At 44.6% G+C, this 13,334-nt stretch overlaps 2 protein-coding genes across 4 annotated transcripts in view; both read left to right on the plus strand.

Moving 5' to 3' along the window:
* The window catches only part of nf1 (neurofibromin 1), a 202,250-nt gene extending 192,658 nt beyond the window's left edge, over positions 1 to 9,592 (plus strand). For both annotated transcript variants that reach the window (XM_062959815.1, XM_062959816.1), the window contains one exon: positions 1,858 to 9,592. In XM_062959815.1, the coding sequence (XP_062815885.1) occupies positions 1,858 to 2,000 (143 nt within the window). In that variant the 3' untranslated portion in view covers positions 2,001 to 9,592. The remainder of the gene's footprint in view (positions 1 to 1,857) is intronic.
* A 2,463-nt stretch (positions 9,593 to 12,055) lies between these two features.
* akap1 (A-kinase anchoring protein 1) overlaps positions 12,056 to 13,334 on the plus strand; it is a 45,771-nt gene continuing 44,492 nt past the window's right edge. The window contains exons 1-2 of one of the 2 annotated variants that reach the window (XM_062959818.1): positions 12,056 to 12,201; positions 12,328 to 12,450. The gene's annotated coding sequence lies outside the window, so the exon portion shown is untranslated. Of the gene's footprint in view, positions 12,202 to 12,320; positions 12,451 to 13,334 lie in introns of those variants that run through there. The other variant, XM_062959819.1, reaches the window with a different exon arrangement.

Raw genomic sequence — 13,334 nt, forward strand, 5'->3', positions numbered from 1 at the left:
TCTAACTAAGTTAATCCTTCTTGTGTTGTCTTCTGGTTGCTGTGAGCTGAATTCTCAACTATAGGTATCTTTTTTTTTGTGCATATTTTGCATTCTCTGCTGTTTTGGGGTAGTTTCTCCTAACACCCAAAAATCTTGACAAAAAGTCCAGACAAACATACACACTGCAGAATCTGGAGACTTGTATGATTCTCACTCTTCTAGTAAGGGATTCTAACTAAGTTAATCCTTCTCGTATTGTCTTCTGCTTGCTGTGAGCTGAATGCTCAACTATAGATATCAATTTTTTTGCATATTTTGAAGTCTCTGCTATTTTTGGGTAGTTTCTCCAAACACCCAGAAAATCCTGACAAAAAGTCCGGACAAACATGCACACTGCAGAATCTGGAGACTTGTATGATTCCCACTCTTCTAGTAAGGGATTCTAATTAAGTTAATCCTTCTTGTATTGTCTTCTGCTTGCTATGAGCTGAATGCTCAACTATAGATATCCATTTTTTTGCATATTTTGAATGCTCTGTAATTTTTGGGTAGTTTCTCCAAACACCCAAAAATCCTGACAAAAAGTCCAGACAAACATACACACTGCAGAATCTGGATTCTAACTAAGTTCATCCTTCTCATGTTGTCTTCTGCTTGCTGTGAGCTGAATGCTCAACTATAGATATCCATTTTTTTGCATATTTTGAATGCTCTGTAATTTTGGGGTAGTTTTTCCCAACACCCAGAAAATCCTAACAAAAAAGTCCAGACAAACATACACACTGCAGAATCTGGAGACTTGTATGATTCCCACTCATCTAGTAAGGGATTCTAACTAAGTTAATCATTCTCTTTTTGTCTTCTGCTTGTTGTGAGCTAAATGCTCAACTATAGGTATCCTAGTTTTTTGCGTATTTCGAATGCTCTGCTGGTTTTGGGTAGTTTCTCCTAACACCCAGAAAATCCTAACAAAAACTACACATTACAGAATCTGGAGAATTGTATGATTCCCACTCTTCTAGTAAATGATTTACACACTTTTCAGATGGATTGCTGCATTTATTGAGTGACAAAGACAAATTGAGGTTGGATTGGAGTCTGCAAGTAAGCATTTGCAAAATCATTTTGGTAAACTCCAGTGTTTCCTTAACTAAGTGAATCCTTCTCCTTTTGTCTTCTGCTTGCTGTGAGCTGAATGCTCAACTATAGATATCCTTTTTTTTGGCATATTTTGAATTTTCTGCTATTTTTGGGTAGTTTTTCCTAACACCCAGAAAATCCTAACAAAAAGTCCAGACAAACATATACATGAGTCAATCCTTCTCGTATTGTCTTCTGCTTGCTGTGAGCTGAATGCTCAACTATAGATATCCTTTTTTTTGCATATTTGAATGCTCTGCTATTTTTGGGTAGTTTCTCCTAACACCCAGAAAGTCCTGACAAAAAGTCCAGACAAACATACACACTGTAGAATCTGGAGACTTGTATGATATCCACTCTTCTAGCAAGGGATTCGAACTAATTTAATCCTTTTCGTATTGTCTTCTGCTTGCTGTGAGCTGAATGCTCAACTATAGATATCCTTTTTTCATATTTTGAATGCTCTGCTATTTTTGGGTAGTTTCTCCAAACACCCAAAAATCTTGACAAAAAGTCCAGACAAACATACACACTGCAGAATCTGGAGACTTGTATGATTCCCACTCTTCTAGTAAGGGATTCGAACTAAGTTAATCCTTCTCGTGTTGTCTTCTGCTTGCTGTGAGCTGAATGCTCAACTGTAGGTCTCCTGTTTGTATTTTCTGATGCTCTTCTATATTTTTGGGTCGTTTCTCCTACATAACACAATCCTAACACTTTTGCCTCTTGTTCAAGGGATCGATAAGGAGAACGTGGAGCTCTCTCCCACCACGACGCACTCCAACAGCGGGAGGACGCGCCACGGCTCCGCCAGCCAAGTCCAGAAGCAGCGCAGCACCGGCAGCTTCAAGCGCCACAGCATCAAAAAGATTGTGTGAAGCTCTTTCCGCGGCCCGTTCCGTGTTATTTCATTTTTTACAGACTGACAAAACGCACTCTCGCCCCCGCCCTTTAGCCACGCCACGTGGTCCTGCCGCACTTAAAGATTTCCGAACGCCTCCCATCCGCCGTGGTGCCAGACGATCAACTCTTGAAATGTTTTGTGTGATTTTTTTTTTTACTTTGGGGACTTTTTTTGTTTTGATGCAGCTGCCTTCTTTTCCTTTTGTATTGTTTTTAAAACAGACATGCCATCCCCTCTTGTCTTTTTGTTTTGAAGTCACGGATTTCCGAACCACTTTTAAACCTAGCGGGGAGTCGCCAACAATGACAGTGACGGTGTCCTGACGGCGGGAATGGCCTCCCGCGGACACTTTTTGGACCCCTCGGTCTTCGGTTGCCACCGTTTCCGCCCTTTCCTTTTGAGCTTGTTTTGTATCTACTTTTCAAAGGAAAAACTATTGTTAATATTCAGTCACGTTTGCACATTCGTGGTTTTGTTGGCCGCGGCATCCTGGGTTTCGCCCGAGATCCTTTTCTCTGTGGATTTCATTTTAATGATGGAAGATGAGAACCGTCGCTCAATACCTTCCATTCGTCTCTTTTCTGCTGGAGCAGATTTAGATAAAGTTCTCAAAACCTTTTTCCTGACCCGAGACTGCTTTCATTTTTCCCCCGTCAAAATAATCATCTCAATCAAGAGCTCACACTGTGTTGTCGAAAGCTTTCATGGCTGGATTATTATGAGTTTTCCGGACTGTATGGCCATGTCCCAGAAGCATTCTCTCCTGACGTTTCGCCCACATCTATGGCAGGCATCCTCAGAGGTTGTGAAGTCTGTTAGAAACTGTTAGAAACTAAAGTGGGTTTTATATATCTGCTTCCTGCCTGGGGGAATCCTTTGTTGGGAGGTGTTAGCTGGCCCTGATTATTTTATGTCTGGAATTCCTCTGGTTTCTGAAGTTGTGAGGTCTGTTGGAAACTAGGCAAGTGGGGTTGATATATCTGTGTAATAATGTCCAGGGTGGGAGAAAGAACTCTTGTCTGTTGGAGGCAAGTGTGAATATTGCCATTGGCCAGCTTGAAGAATAATAATAATAATAATAATAATAATAATAATAATAATAACTTTATTTATATACCGCCCTATCTCCTCAGGGGATTCGGGGCGGCTTCCAACATGATAAAAACAATACAATACGCATAATAAAAACAGAACTATACAATATATAGTAATAACATAAATACACAACATAAAATCGAACAAACTAGCAACAATACTCCATTTACTGGCCGGTTATAGTGATCTAGAGTTCAACGTTGCAATGGCCAACTATAAAGTGCTATAGCTTTAAATAGCCTTGCAGATTCAAAGCCTGGCTGCTTCCTTCCTGGGGGAATCCTTTGTTCGGAGGTGTTAGCTGGCCCTGATGGTTTGCTGTCTGGAATTCCCCTGTTTTCTGAGTGTTGTTCTTCAGAGCAGCCAGGCTTTGAAGCTGCAAGGCTATTCATTGCTAATCAAGGTGGCTAATTGCAACATTCTCAATAGCCTCAAACAGACAAGAGTTCTTTCTCCCACCCTGGACATTATACCACACACATACATACGTGTGCGTGCGTGTGTGTGTGTGTGTGTATATATATATATATATATACACACACACACACACACACACACACACATATATATATATATAATAATAATAATAATAATAATAAAACTTTATTTATACCCCGCCACCATCTCCCCAATGGGGACTCGGGGCGGCTTACATGGGGCCATGCCCGGGAAAAATACAATATAACACAATATAAAAACAACATATCATAATACAATTACAACACACACACACACACACACACACACACACACACACACACATATATATATATATATATATATATATATATATGTGTGTGTGTGTGTGTGTGTGTGTGTGTGTGCCCCACTTGCCTAGTTTCCAACAGACCTCGTAACCACTGAGGATGCCTGCCATAGATGTGGGCCAAACGTCAGGAGAGAATGCTTCCGGAACATGGCCATACAGCCCGGAAAACTCACAGCAACCCAGTGATCCCAGCCATGAAAGCCTTTGACAAAACCAATTGATTTTGCACAGAACACTTCCCAATTGTGAATAGGCTGCAAAAACTTCAATGGTTTTTTGAATAGTTTTCTCCGAAAACAATGCTAAACAGGCTTCCAAAATCTCCCATTTCTCCCCATAAAATGGCTAAAATAACTACGTTTGAGAAGAAACATAGTGAAGAATAATATTAAACTTCAATTTAATTTTTTTTAGAAAGAAAAACATGTCTGTCAGGAAAACAGTACTGTCGAGAAGAGCATTTCCATCTATATTGACCATAACTGATTAATAGAACTAAAGCCACCCTAGTAAATTGAATTTTGTAAACGATGGTACAAAAACAGGGGTCCCGATTTGTCGTTGTCAGTTAGCAATGGTTATTAAAAGTTCAGTTAACATGTTCTATATCTAAGGATCACTTGCTCTTATTGTATTGATACAGAAGCAGAACAGTGTTAAGTAGGTTTCGCTCCTGGCGGAGGAAGGAGTGAGCGAGGAGGACAGGCCCAGAAGACATGGATGGCGGTGCCGAGGGCGAGAATCAGGGAAGTAGCTACTAATCTTCCGTTGCTTTTAGCTAGTAACTATATAGATCACAGTACAGTTTTCCGGACTGTATGATCATGTTCTGGAAGCATTCTCTCCTGACGTTTTGCCCACATCTACGTCAGGCATCCTCAGAGGTTGTGAGGTCTGTTGGAAACGAGGCAAGTGGGGTTGATATATCTGTGGAATCATGTCCAGGGTGGGAGAAAGAACTCTTGTCTGTTAGAGGCAAGTGGGAATGTTGCCATTATTAGCATTGAATAGCCTTTCAGCTTCAAAGCCTGGCTGCTTCCTGCCTAGGGGAATCCTTTGTTGGGAGGTGTTAGCTGGCCCTGATCAGTTCATGTCTGGAATTCCTCTGTTTTCTGAGTGTTGTTCTGTATTTACTTATTTAGGAAGCAGCCAGGCTTTGGAGTTGCAAGGCCATTCAATGCTAAATAATATTACTATATAATGATATAGTACAATATAGTAATTTAATGTTTATATTGTGCTATGCTAATAATATATTGTATGTAAATTTGATTTGTAAGCCGCTCTGAGTCCCCTCCGGGATGAGAAGAGCAGGATATAAATGTAGTAAACAAAATAAATAAATAAATAAATAAATAAACAAATAAGTAAATAAGCAAAAATGTGAGCTGCCCTGGGTCCCTCTGGGGAGATGGAGGCGAGATACAAAAATAAAGTAGTTATTATTATTAATAATAACAATAATAATAATAATAATAATAATACATCACACAGTCCTAAATGCTTGGGAAGTGTTTGACTTGTGATTTTGTGATATGAAATCCAGCATATCTATCTTGTTTGTTGTGTCATACAATAAAATGATAATGATAATAATAATAATAAAGAACAACACTTAGAAAACAGAGGAATTCCAGACATGAGACAAATCAAGGCCAGCTAATACCTCCCAACAAAGGATTCCCCCAGGTAGGATGCAGCCAGGCTTTGAAGGTGCAAGGCCATTCAATGCTAATCACGGTGGCCAGTTGCAACATTCACACTTGCCTCAAACAAAGAGGTCTTTCTCCCACCCTGGATATTCCAGAGATATATAAACCACACTTGTCTAGTTTCCAACAGACCTCACAACCTCTGGGGATGCCTGCCATAGATGTGGGCGAAACGTCAGGAGAGAATGCTCCTGGAACATGGCCATACGGCCTGGAATACTCACAGCAACCTTTTCCCAGAAAGAAGCCCTGTCCGTGATTCAGTGCCTCTAACGTTGCTTGGGTGCCACCTAGTGATTTCCTTCCCTTACAGCCATTCTTTGCTCACCCTTTCTTCAAAATGTTCAGGTGGAATCTTCAAATGAAGTTTGAAGCTATCATTCCATGTCCTAGTCTTCAGGGCAGCAGAAGTCCTCCCTATGACTTCCTCACATCTTGGTCCATGGCCCTCATCATGTCTCCTTTCAGCCTTCTCTTCTGCAGGCTAAACGTGCCCCGGTCTTCAAGCCGCTCCTCGTAGGGATTGTTCTCCAGACCCTTGATCCTTTGAGTCGCCCTCCTCTGGACTCATTCCAGCTTGTCAACGTGAACACTACTTCCAGAGAACTTAAGGAGGCTCAAAGCTCCTTGTGCTGAGTAGATCCATTGAAAGGTATTCAACGGACTAGGTAGGATTCCAATGTGGACGGAAAATTGGCCCTCCATATCCGTGGGTGGCGGATTTAATTTAATTTTATTTACTTGCAGTATTTATACCCTGCCCTTCTCAGGGACTCGGAGTGGCTCACAGAACACACAAACGGCAAATATTCAATGCCGATTATACAATTAACAAGGACAGACTAGAACAGACAACACAAACGGAGGCAAAGGCAGTTTTTCCCATCTTATTTCCAGCATCCTGGAGGCTGTGCCCGCCTCCGGCCACAGGGGGGTGCTGTCGCTCCATCTTCCATGCCGAGGAGCTTTCCTCCCAATCGATACCTATTTATCTACTTGCATTTCTGCTTTCGACCTGATAGGTTGGCAGGTGAGCTGTGGCTAACTGTGAGTGCTCAACTCCAACCTGGACTCAAACTGCTGACTTTTGATTTTTTTTTTTTGGTAGCCTATTGTGCTAATGTCCCCATTGCCCCAGAAACAGCCTTATAACAACTAAAGAAAGCTTTATGACAGTGGTTCCCAAACTTATTTGGCCTATTGCCCCCTTTCCAGAAAAAATATTACTCTGCGCCCCCTGGAAAGGGGGCGTGGCTTGGAAGGGTGGGTGTGGCTCCTGCTCAATAGGGCGGGGCTGAGCCTCTCTCCTAGTCCAAGATGTAGGGCTGGGAGGGCTAGGGCGAGGTAGGCGGGGCCACAAATGGGCGGCCAGGACTGGGGTGGGCGGAGTTACGAGCTCTGAGGCAGGGCTGAGCTTCTATCCCTGTCCTGTGGCGCCTGCCAGGACATAGGGGGCGGGGCTAGAGAAGGGGGCGGGGTCTCTTCCCAAGTGCCTGACGGGGCTGAATCTCTATACCCCGACCCCGGGTTCTAACAAGCGCCTCAGGGGAGGTAGAGGCTCAGCCCTGTCTCGTGCTCTTGGGAAGAGGCCCCGCCCCCACTCCAGCCCCGCCCTTTAGTCCTAAAAGGCTTCTCAGGAGAGGTATAGAGGCTCAGCCCTGTTTCATGCTCTTGGAAGGAGGCCCCGCCCCCACCCCTAGCCCCGCTCTTTCGTCCTAAAAGGCCTCTCAGGAGAAGTATAGGGGCTCAGCCCTGTCTCATGCTCTTGGAAGGAGGCCCCGCTCCCACCCCTAACCCCAGCCTTTATTCCTAAAAGTCCTCTCAGGAGAGGTATAGAGGCTCAGTCCTGTCTCATGCTCTTGGAAGGAGGCCCCGCCCCCACTCCAGCCCCGCTCTTTAGTCCTAAAAGGCCTCTCAGGAGAGGTATAGAGGCTCAGCCCTGTCTCGGGCTCTTGGAAGCGCTGCAGCGCCCACTTTGGGAATCACTGCTTTACGATATTACTGCAACAAACAGCAGCAAGGAAACAGAAGGTGAATCCCGAAAGCAAAGCAAAAGTCTTACATCAGGCATGAAGCAAGAGTCATTTGGCAAAAACGTCTTTGTGAGGCACTTTGCAGACGCTGGAGTTGCAAGCAAGGAAACCAGAGCACAGAAGCAACAAGTAGGACGGTTGCTGCCAGCATTGACCACTTGCTTTACTGATTTATGGCCCCCAGATCCCAGCACAGGTCTTTCTAGAGTGAGTTCTGATTCTTTAGCATCCTTGCAGCCATTCTAGCTGACCTTCTCCTTCCTTCTTTCATCCTTTGGCATTCCTGAAATGTAGGAACCTGCGGTATGTTTTCCACTCCTTCTTCTTCCTCCTCAGCACTTGGCCCCAAATGCCCAACTCCTACTTCTTCAGCCTTCTGTTTTACCTCCTCCTCAGAAGGAGGACACAACAGTAAAACGCTTCGGCATTCCTGAAATGTAGGAACCTGCGGTATGTTTTCCTCTCCTCCTTCTTCTTCCTCAACGCTTGGCCCAAAATCCCCAGCTCCTACATCTTCAGCCTCCTGTTTTACCTCCTCCTCAGAAGGAGGACACAACAGTAAAACGCTTCAGCATTCCTGAAATGTAGGAACCTGCGATATGTTTTCCTCTCCTTCTTCTTCCTCCTTCTCAGCACTTGGCCCAAAATGCCCAACTCCTACATCTTCAGCCTCAGAAGGAGGACACAACAGTTAAGCCCGGCCCATCCACTGCTTCAAAATATCCCCGCAACTCTCACCCTTGAAATCCAGAACCTTGATTTTCCCATTTTATATAAGGGACACTTAGCGACACTATTGTATATAATGGGATGTGGTCATCCATGGATTTTAGTATCCATACTAAAGCTCCAGCGGATACCAAGGATCCTGCAATGTTTAGAGTTGGCGGGACTTGGAAAAGGAGAATACAACTTCCCCGCCAGTCTCCAGCAATGTGTCTGGAGATGGTTGCACTTATCAAAGGTCTCATGTTGGGGAAGGGAAGAAGAGGATGCTCTTCTTTCCCGACATTGCTTCCATGCGCACTATTCAGTACTGTAAAGATTCAGTGCATTGTTCTTTTACTTCTTTGTTATTTTTTTACATTTTCCCCTGATTTCAAGGTTTCGAGCTGAAAACCTGATGCCTTTTCATTGCGCAAAAATATCCCGACGGAAGCCGCCGTTGGGATACACATGCCTTCATTTTCTGTCGCCAGGAAACATTTGGAAAAACAACGTGTTGTCTGGGAACTTTAGCATCTTTTTGAGACTTCCCTGCATTCACCCCGACACAATACCGTTTCTCGTGTTGATTCCAGCCCTCCCGTCCCTTTCCCTCCTTGTATTATTGTTATGCAAGAGACTTGAACCTGCAAAACGTCACATTTTGCATTGGCCACACACCTTTTTTTTAAAGACCCATTCATCCTGTAAATAGTTTTGTGTAAAATTTGACAGAAAAAAAGGTATATTTACTACACCGTGTAAATACATGTGACAATATATTGTATTATTTTGCTTTTTTGTAAAGCAGTTAGTTACTGTACATGTATAACATAATGAAATTTGATTATCTTCTAGTGTTTAGTAAGTGTTAATGTACTACTTTCTTTCTTTCCTCCCTGCTGTTGCATTCTGTCATTTAAAAGGAAGCAATGCTGTGTACTATAAACTTAACGGCCGTGTATTATAGAACTTTCCATCCGAGCCTCAACTTGGAAGATATTTTTTTCTTCTTCTCCTCCTGTTAATATTTGTAAGCGTTTGTGTCAAGAGAAGGCTGGTGAGCTCTGCGGACTTGCACACTTACGGTCGGATCATAAGGATGTGAGTCTCTGTCTATAGCTGCTATACATAGAGATGCACGCACATAAACCTGTAGAGATCGTTGGTTACAGAATATGGTTGTTTACTCCCACTTTCCCCCATGTATGTACTTCCTTTTTTTGAAGTAAAAAAACAAATGTACATTCAACCGGGGTTTTTGGATTGTTTGGGTCAGCCGGGCTATACAGAGCGCCCTTTTCTCATTGGTTTCACCAAAACCACTACATCCCGATGGGTAATGGGGAGACGTTGGAAGGCCTGCTGTCGCTGTGCTCTGACCTCTCATAGGTGTGCTTGAGAAGGAGGGAAATACTATTCAGTGCTGTTCAGCCTGGCCAACCAAGATTTCCGCTAGATCAGGGATTCCCAAAGTGGGCACTACCGCCCCCTGGTGGGCACTGCAGTGATCCAGGGGGGCGGTGATGGCACTTATTAGGAGATGGGGGCGAGGCCTCTTCCCAAGTGCCGGAAACAGGGCTGAGAATCTATACCTCTCCTGAGGCGCCTGTTAGGACACAGAGGGCGGAGCTAGGGAAGGGGGTGGGGCTTCCTTACAAGGGCCTGAGACAGGGCTGAGCCTCTATACTTCTCCTGAGATGCCTTTTAGGACTAAAAGCCGGGGCTAGGGGCAAGGCTTCTTCCAAAGAGCCCGAGACAGGGCTGAGAATCTATACCTCTCCTGAAGCACCTGTTAGGACACAAATGGTGGAGCTAGGGAAGGGGGCAGGGCCTCCTTCCAAGAGCCTGAGACAGGGCTGAGCCTCTATACTTCTGACAAGCCTTTAAGGATGAAAGGGCGGGGCTAGGGGCAGGGCCTCTTCCAAAGAGCCCAAGACAAGGCTGAGAATCTATTCCTCTCCTGAAGCACCTGTTAGGACACAGAGGGTGGAGTTACGGAAGGGGGCGGGGCCTCCTTCCAAGAGCCTGAGGCAGGGCTGAGCCTCTATACTTCTCCTGAAAGGCCTTTTAGGACGAAAGGGCAGGGCTAGGGGCAGGGCCTCTTCCAAAGAGCCCGAGAAAGGGCTGAGAATCTATTCCTCTCCTGAGGCGCCTGTTAGGACACAGAGGGTGGAGTTACGGAAGGGGGCGGGGCCTCCTTCCAAGAGCCTGAGGCAGGGCTGAGCCTCTATACTTCTCCTGAAAGGCCTTTTAGGACGAAAGGGCAGGGCTAGGGGCAGGGCCTCTTCCAAAGAGCCCGAGAAAGGGCTGAGAATCTATTCCTCTCCTGAGGCGCCTGTTAGGACACAGAGGGTGGAGTTACGGAAGGGGGCGGGGCCTCCTTCCAAGAGCCTGAGACAGGGCTGAGCCTCTATACTTCTCCTGAGAAGCCTTTAAGGATGAAAGGGCGGGGCTAGGGGCAGGGCCACTTCCCAAGAGCGCAAGACAGGGCTGAGCCTCTATACCTCTCCTGAAATGCCTGTTAGAACACAAATGGCGGAGCTAGGGAAGGGGGCGGAGCCTCCTTACAAGAGCCTGAGACAGGGCTGAGCCTCTATACTTCTCCTGAAAGGCTTTTTAGGATGAAAGGGCGGGGCTAGGGGCAGGGCCTCTTCCAAAGAGCCCGAGAAAGGGCTGAGAATCTATTCCTCTCCTGAGGCGCCTGTTAGGACACAGAGGGCGGAGCTACGGAAGGGGGCGGGGCCTCCTTACAAGAGCCTGAGACAGGGCTGAGCCTCTATACTTCTCCTGAGAGGCCTTTTAGGACTCTTCTCAAGAGCGCGAGACAGGGCTGAGCCTCTGTATACCTCCCCTGAGGCGCTTGTTAGAACAGTATAGAGGGGTATAGAAGTTCAGGCCCGTCAGGCCCCGCCCCCTCCTCTAGCCCCGCCCCCTGTGTCCTGGCAGGCACCGCAGGACAGGGATAGAAGCTCAGCCCTGCCTCAGAGCTCGTAACTCCGCCCATCCCAGTCCTGGCCGCCCATTTGTGGCCCCGCCCCCCTCCCTCTCCTAGCCCTGCATCTTGGACTAGGGGAGAGACTCAGCCCCGCCCTCTTAATCAGGAGCCACGCCCACCCCTCTAAGCCACGCCCCCTTTTCAGGGAGAACTTAGTAATATTTATTCTGGAAAGGGGGTGGTAGGCCAAATACGTTTGGGAACCACTACCCTAGATATTTATTTTATTTATTACAGCATTTCTACCCCACCCTTCTCACCCGGAACGGGGACTCGGGGCGGCTTACAATATAAAATACATATATAGCAGCTATTTATTTATTTATTTATTCATTTATTTACATCATTTATATTCCGCCCTTCTCACCCCGAAGGGGACTCAGGGCGGATCACATTACACACATCAGGCAAACATTCAATGCCTTTTTAACATAGGACAAAGACAAACAACAAACATAGCTTGGAGCGGGCCTCGAACTTATGACCTCCTGGTCAGTGATTCAATACAATAATATTTCAGCTCAAATTAAAATTAAATTACAATTAAAAACATTCATAAATACATATATAAATAAATATTTATTTAGGCGCTTTCCGAGTCCAAAAACCGGGTCTGTCATTTTCATCCTGGACCATATGTTATAATTAATACAGCCACTGTTAGTTGAAAGCCTGGTCCCACAGCCAAGTCTTAACTTTTTTCCTACTGTTTGGTAGAACACAGCCAGGCATTGAAGCTGCAAAGCTATTCAGTGCAATTCAACCAGACCAACAAAGGATTAACCTTGGTAGAAGGCGGCCAGGCTTTGAAGCAGCGATACTACTCTGTACTATTGAAGCTGACCAACCAAAGATTCCCTTAGGTAGGAAGCAGCCAGGCTTTGAAGCAGCCAGGCTATTCATTGCAATTCTAGCAGCCCAAAAAAACACTCCCCTAGAACGCACGTACCCAGCCTCCCAAGCACCAAGCCTATTCCTTTGTATTCCAGCTCACCAAACAAGGATTCCCATAAGAAGAAAACGGCCAGGCTTTGAGGCTGCAAGGCTATTCACTGCGATTCCACCTGGCCAACAGATTCCCATAAGACACAGCAACGCGTGGCTGGGCACAGGTAGTAATAATATAATAATATACTTTATTTATATTCCGCTCTATCTCCCCGAGTACAGAACACACATATGGTAAGCATTCAAGTAACAAGGACAAACAACACAAACAGAAGTAAAGGCATTTTCCCATCTTATTCCGGCATCTTGGAGGCTGTGCTTGACTCCGGCCACGTGGTGATGCTGTTGCTTCGTCTTTTTGTGGTCCTTAGACATCGTCCTGATCAATGTCCTTAAGGGCACCTTTTATTACCTCCCTGCTAAAAGCAGTACCTATTTATCTACTCACATTTCTGCTTTTGACCTGCTAGGTGGGCAGGTGAACTGGGGCTGACAGCGGGTGCTCACCCTGACCTGGGCTCGAACTACCGACCTTTCGGTCCACAAGTTCAGCAGCGCAGTGGTTTACTAGCTGTGCCATCCGGGACTCCATCCATATATCTTTACATATCTTTATTTATATTTATATATACAGTATATATAATTTATTACTTATTTATTTGCGACATTTATATCGCGCCCTTCTCACCCCGAAGGGGACTCAGGGCGGCTTACAAGTTATATGTACAGACAACATATTATGTTATTAGTATAGCACAATATAAGAATTATAGATTACTATGTTGTACTATTTCACTATACTGAAATATTATTAGTAATATTACATGTAATATCAATATATAATTGAATAGTGTATTATTATATTGTATTACATTATAATATTATCAATATTATGTGTACATACAACATATTATATTATTAGCCTAGCACAATATTAGCATTATTGATTACTATATTGTACTATACCACTATACTGCAATATTACAATATTAATATTATAATAATATATTATTATATTACAATAATATATTATTATATTATAATTATT

The sequence above is a fragment of the Anolis carolinensis genome, unplaced genomic scaffold, assembly GCF_035594765.1.
Source record: "Anolis carolinensis isolate JA03-04 unplaced genomic scaffold, rAnoCar3.1.pri scaffold_7, whole genome shotgun sequence".
Lineage (NCBI taxonomy): Eukaryota > Metazoa > Chordata > Lepidosauria > Squamata > Dactyloidae > Anolis > Anolis carolinensis.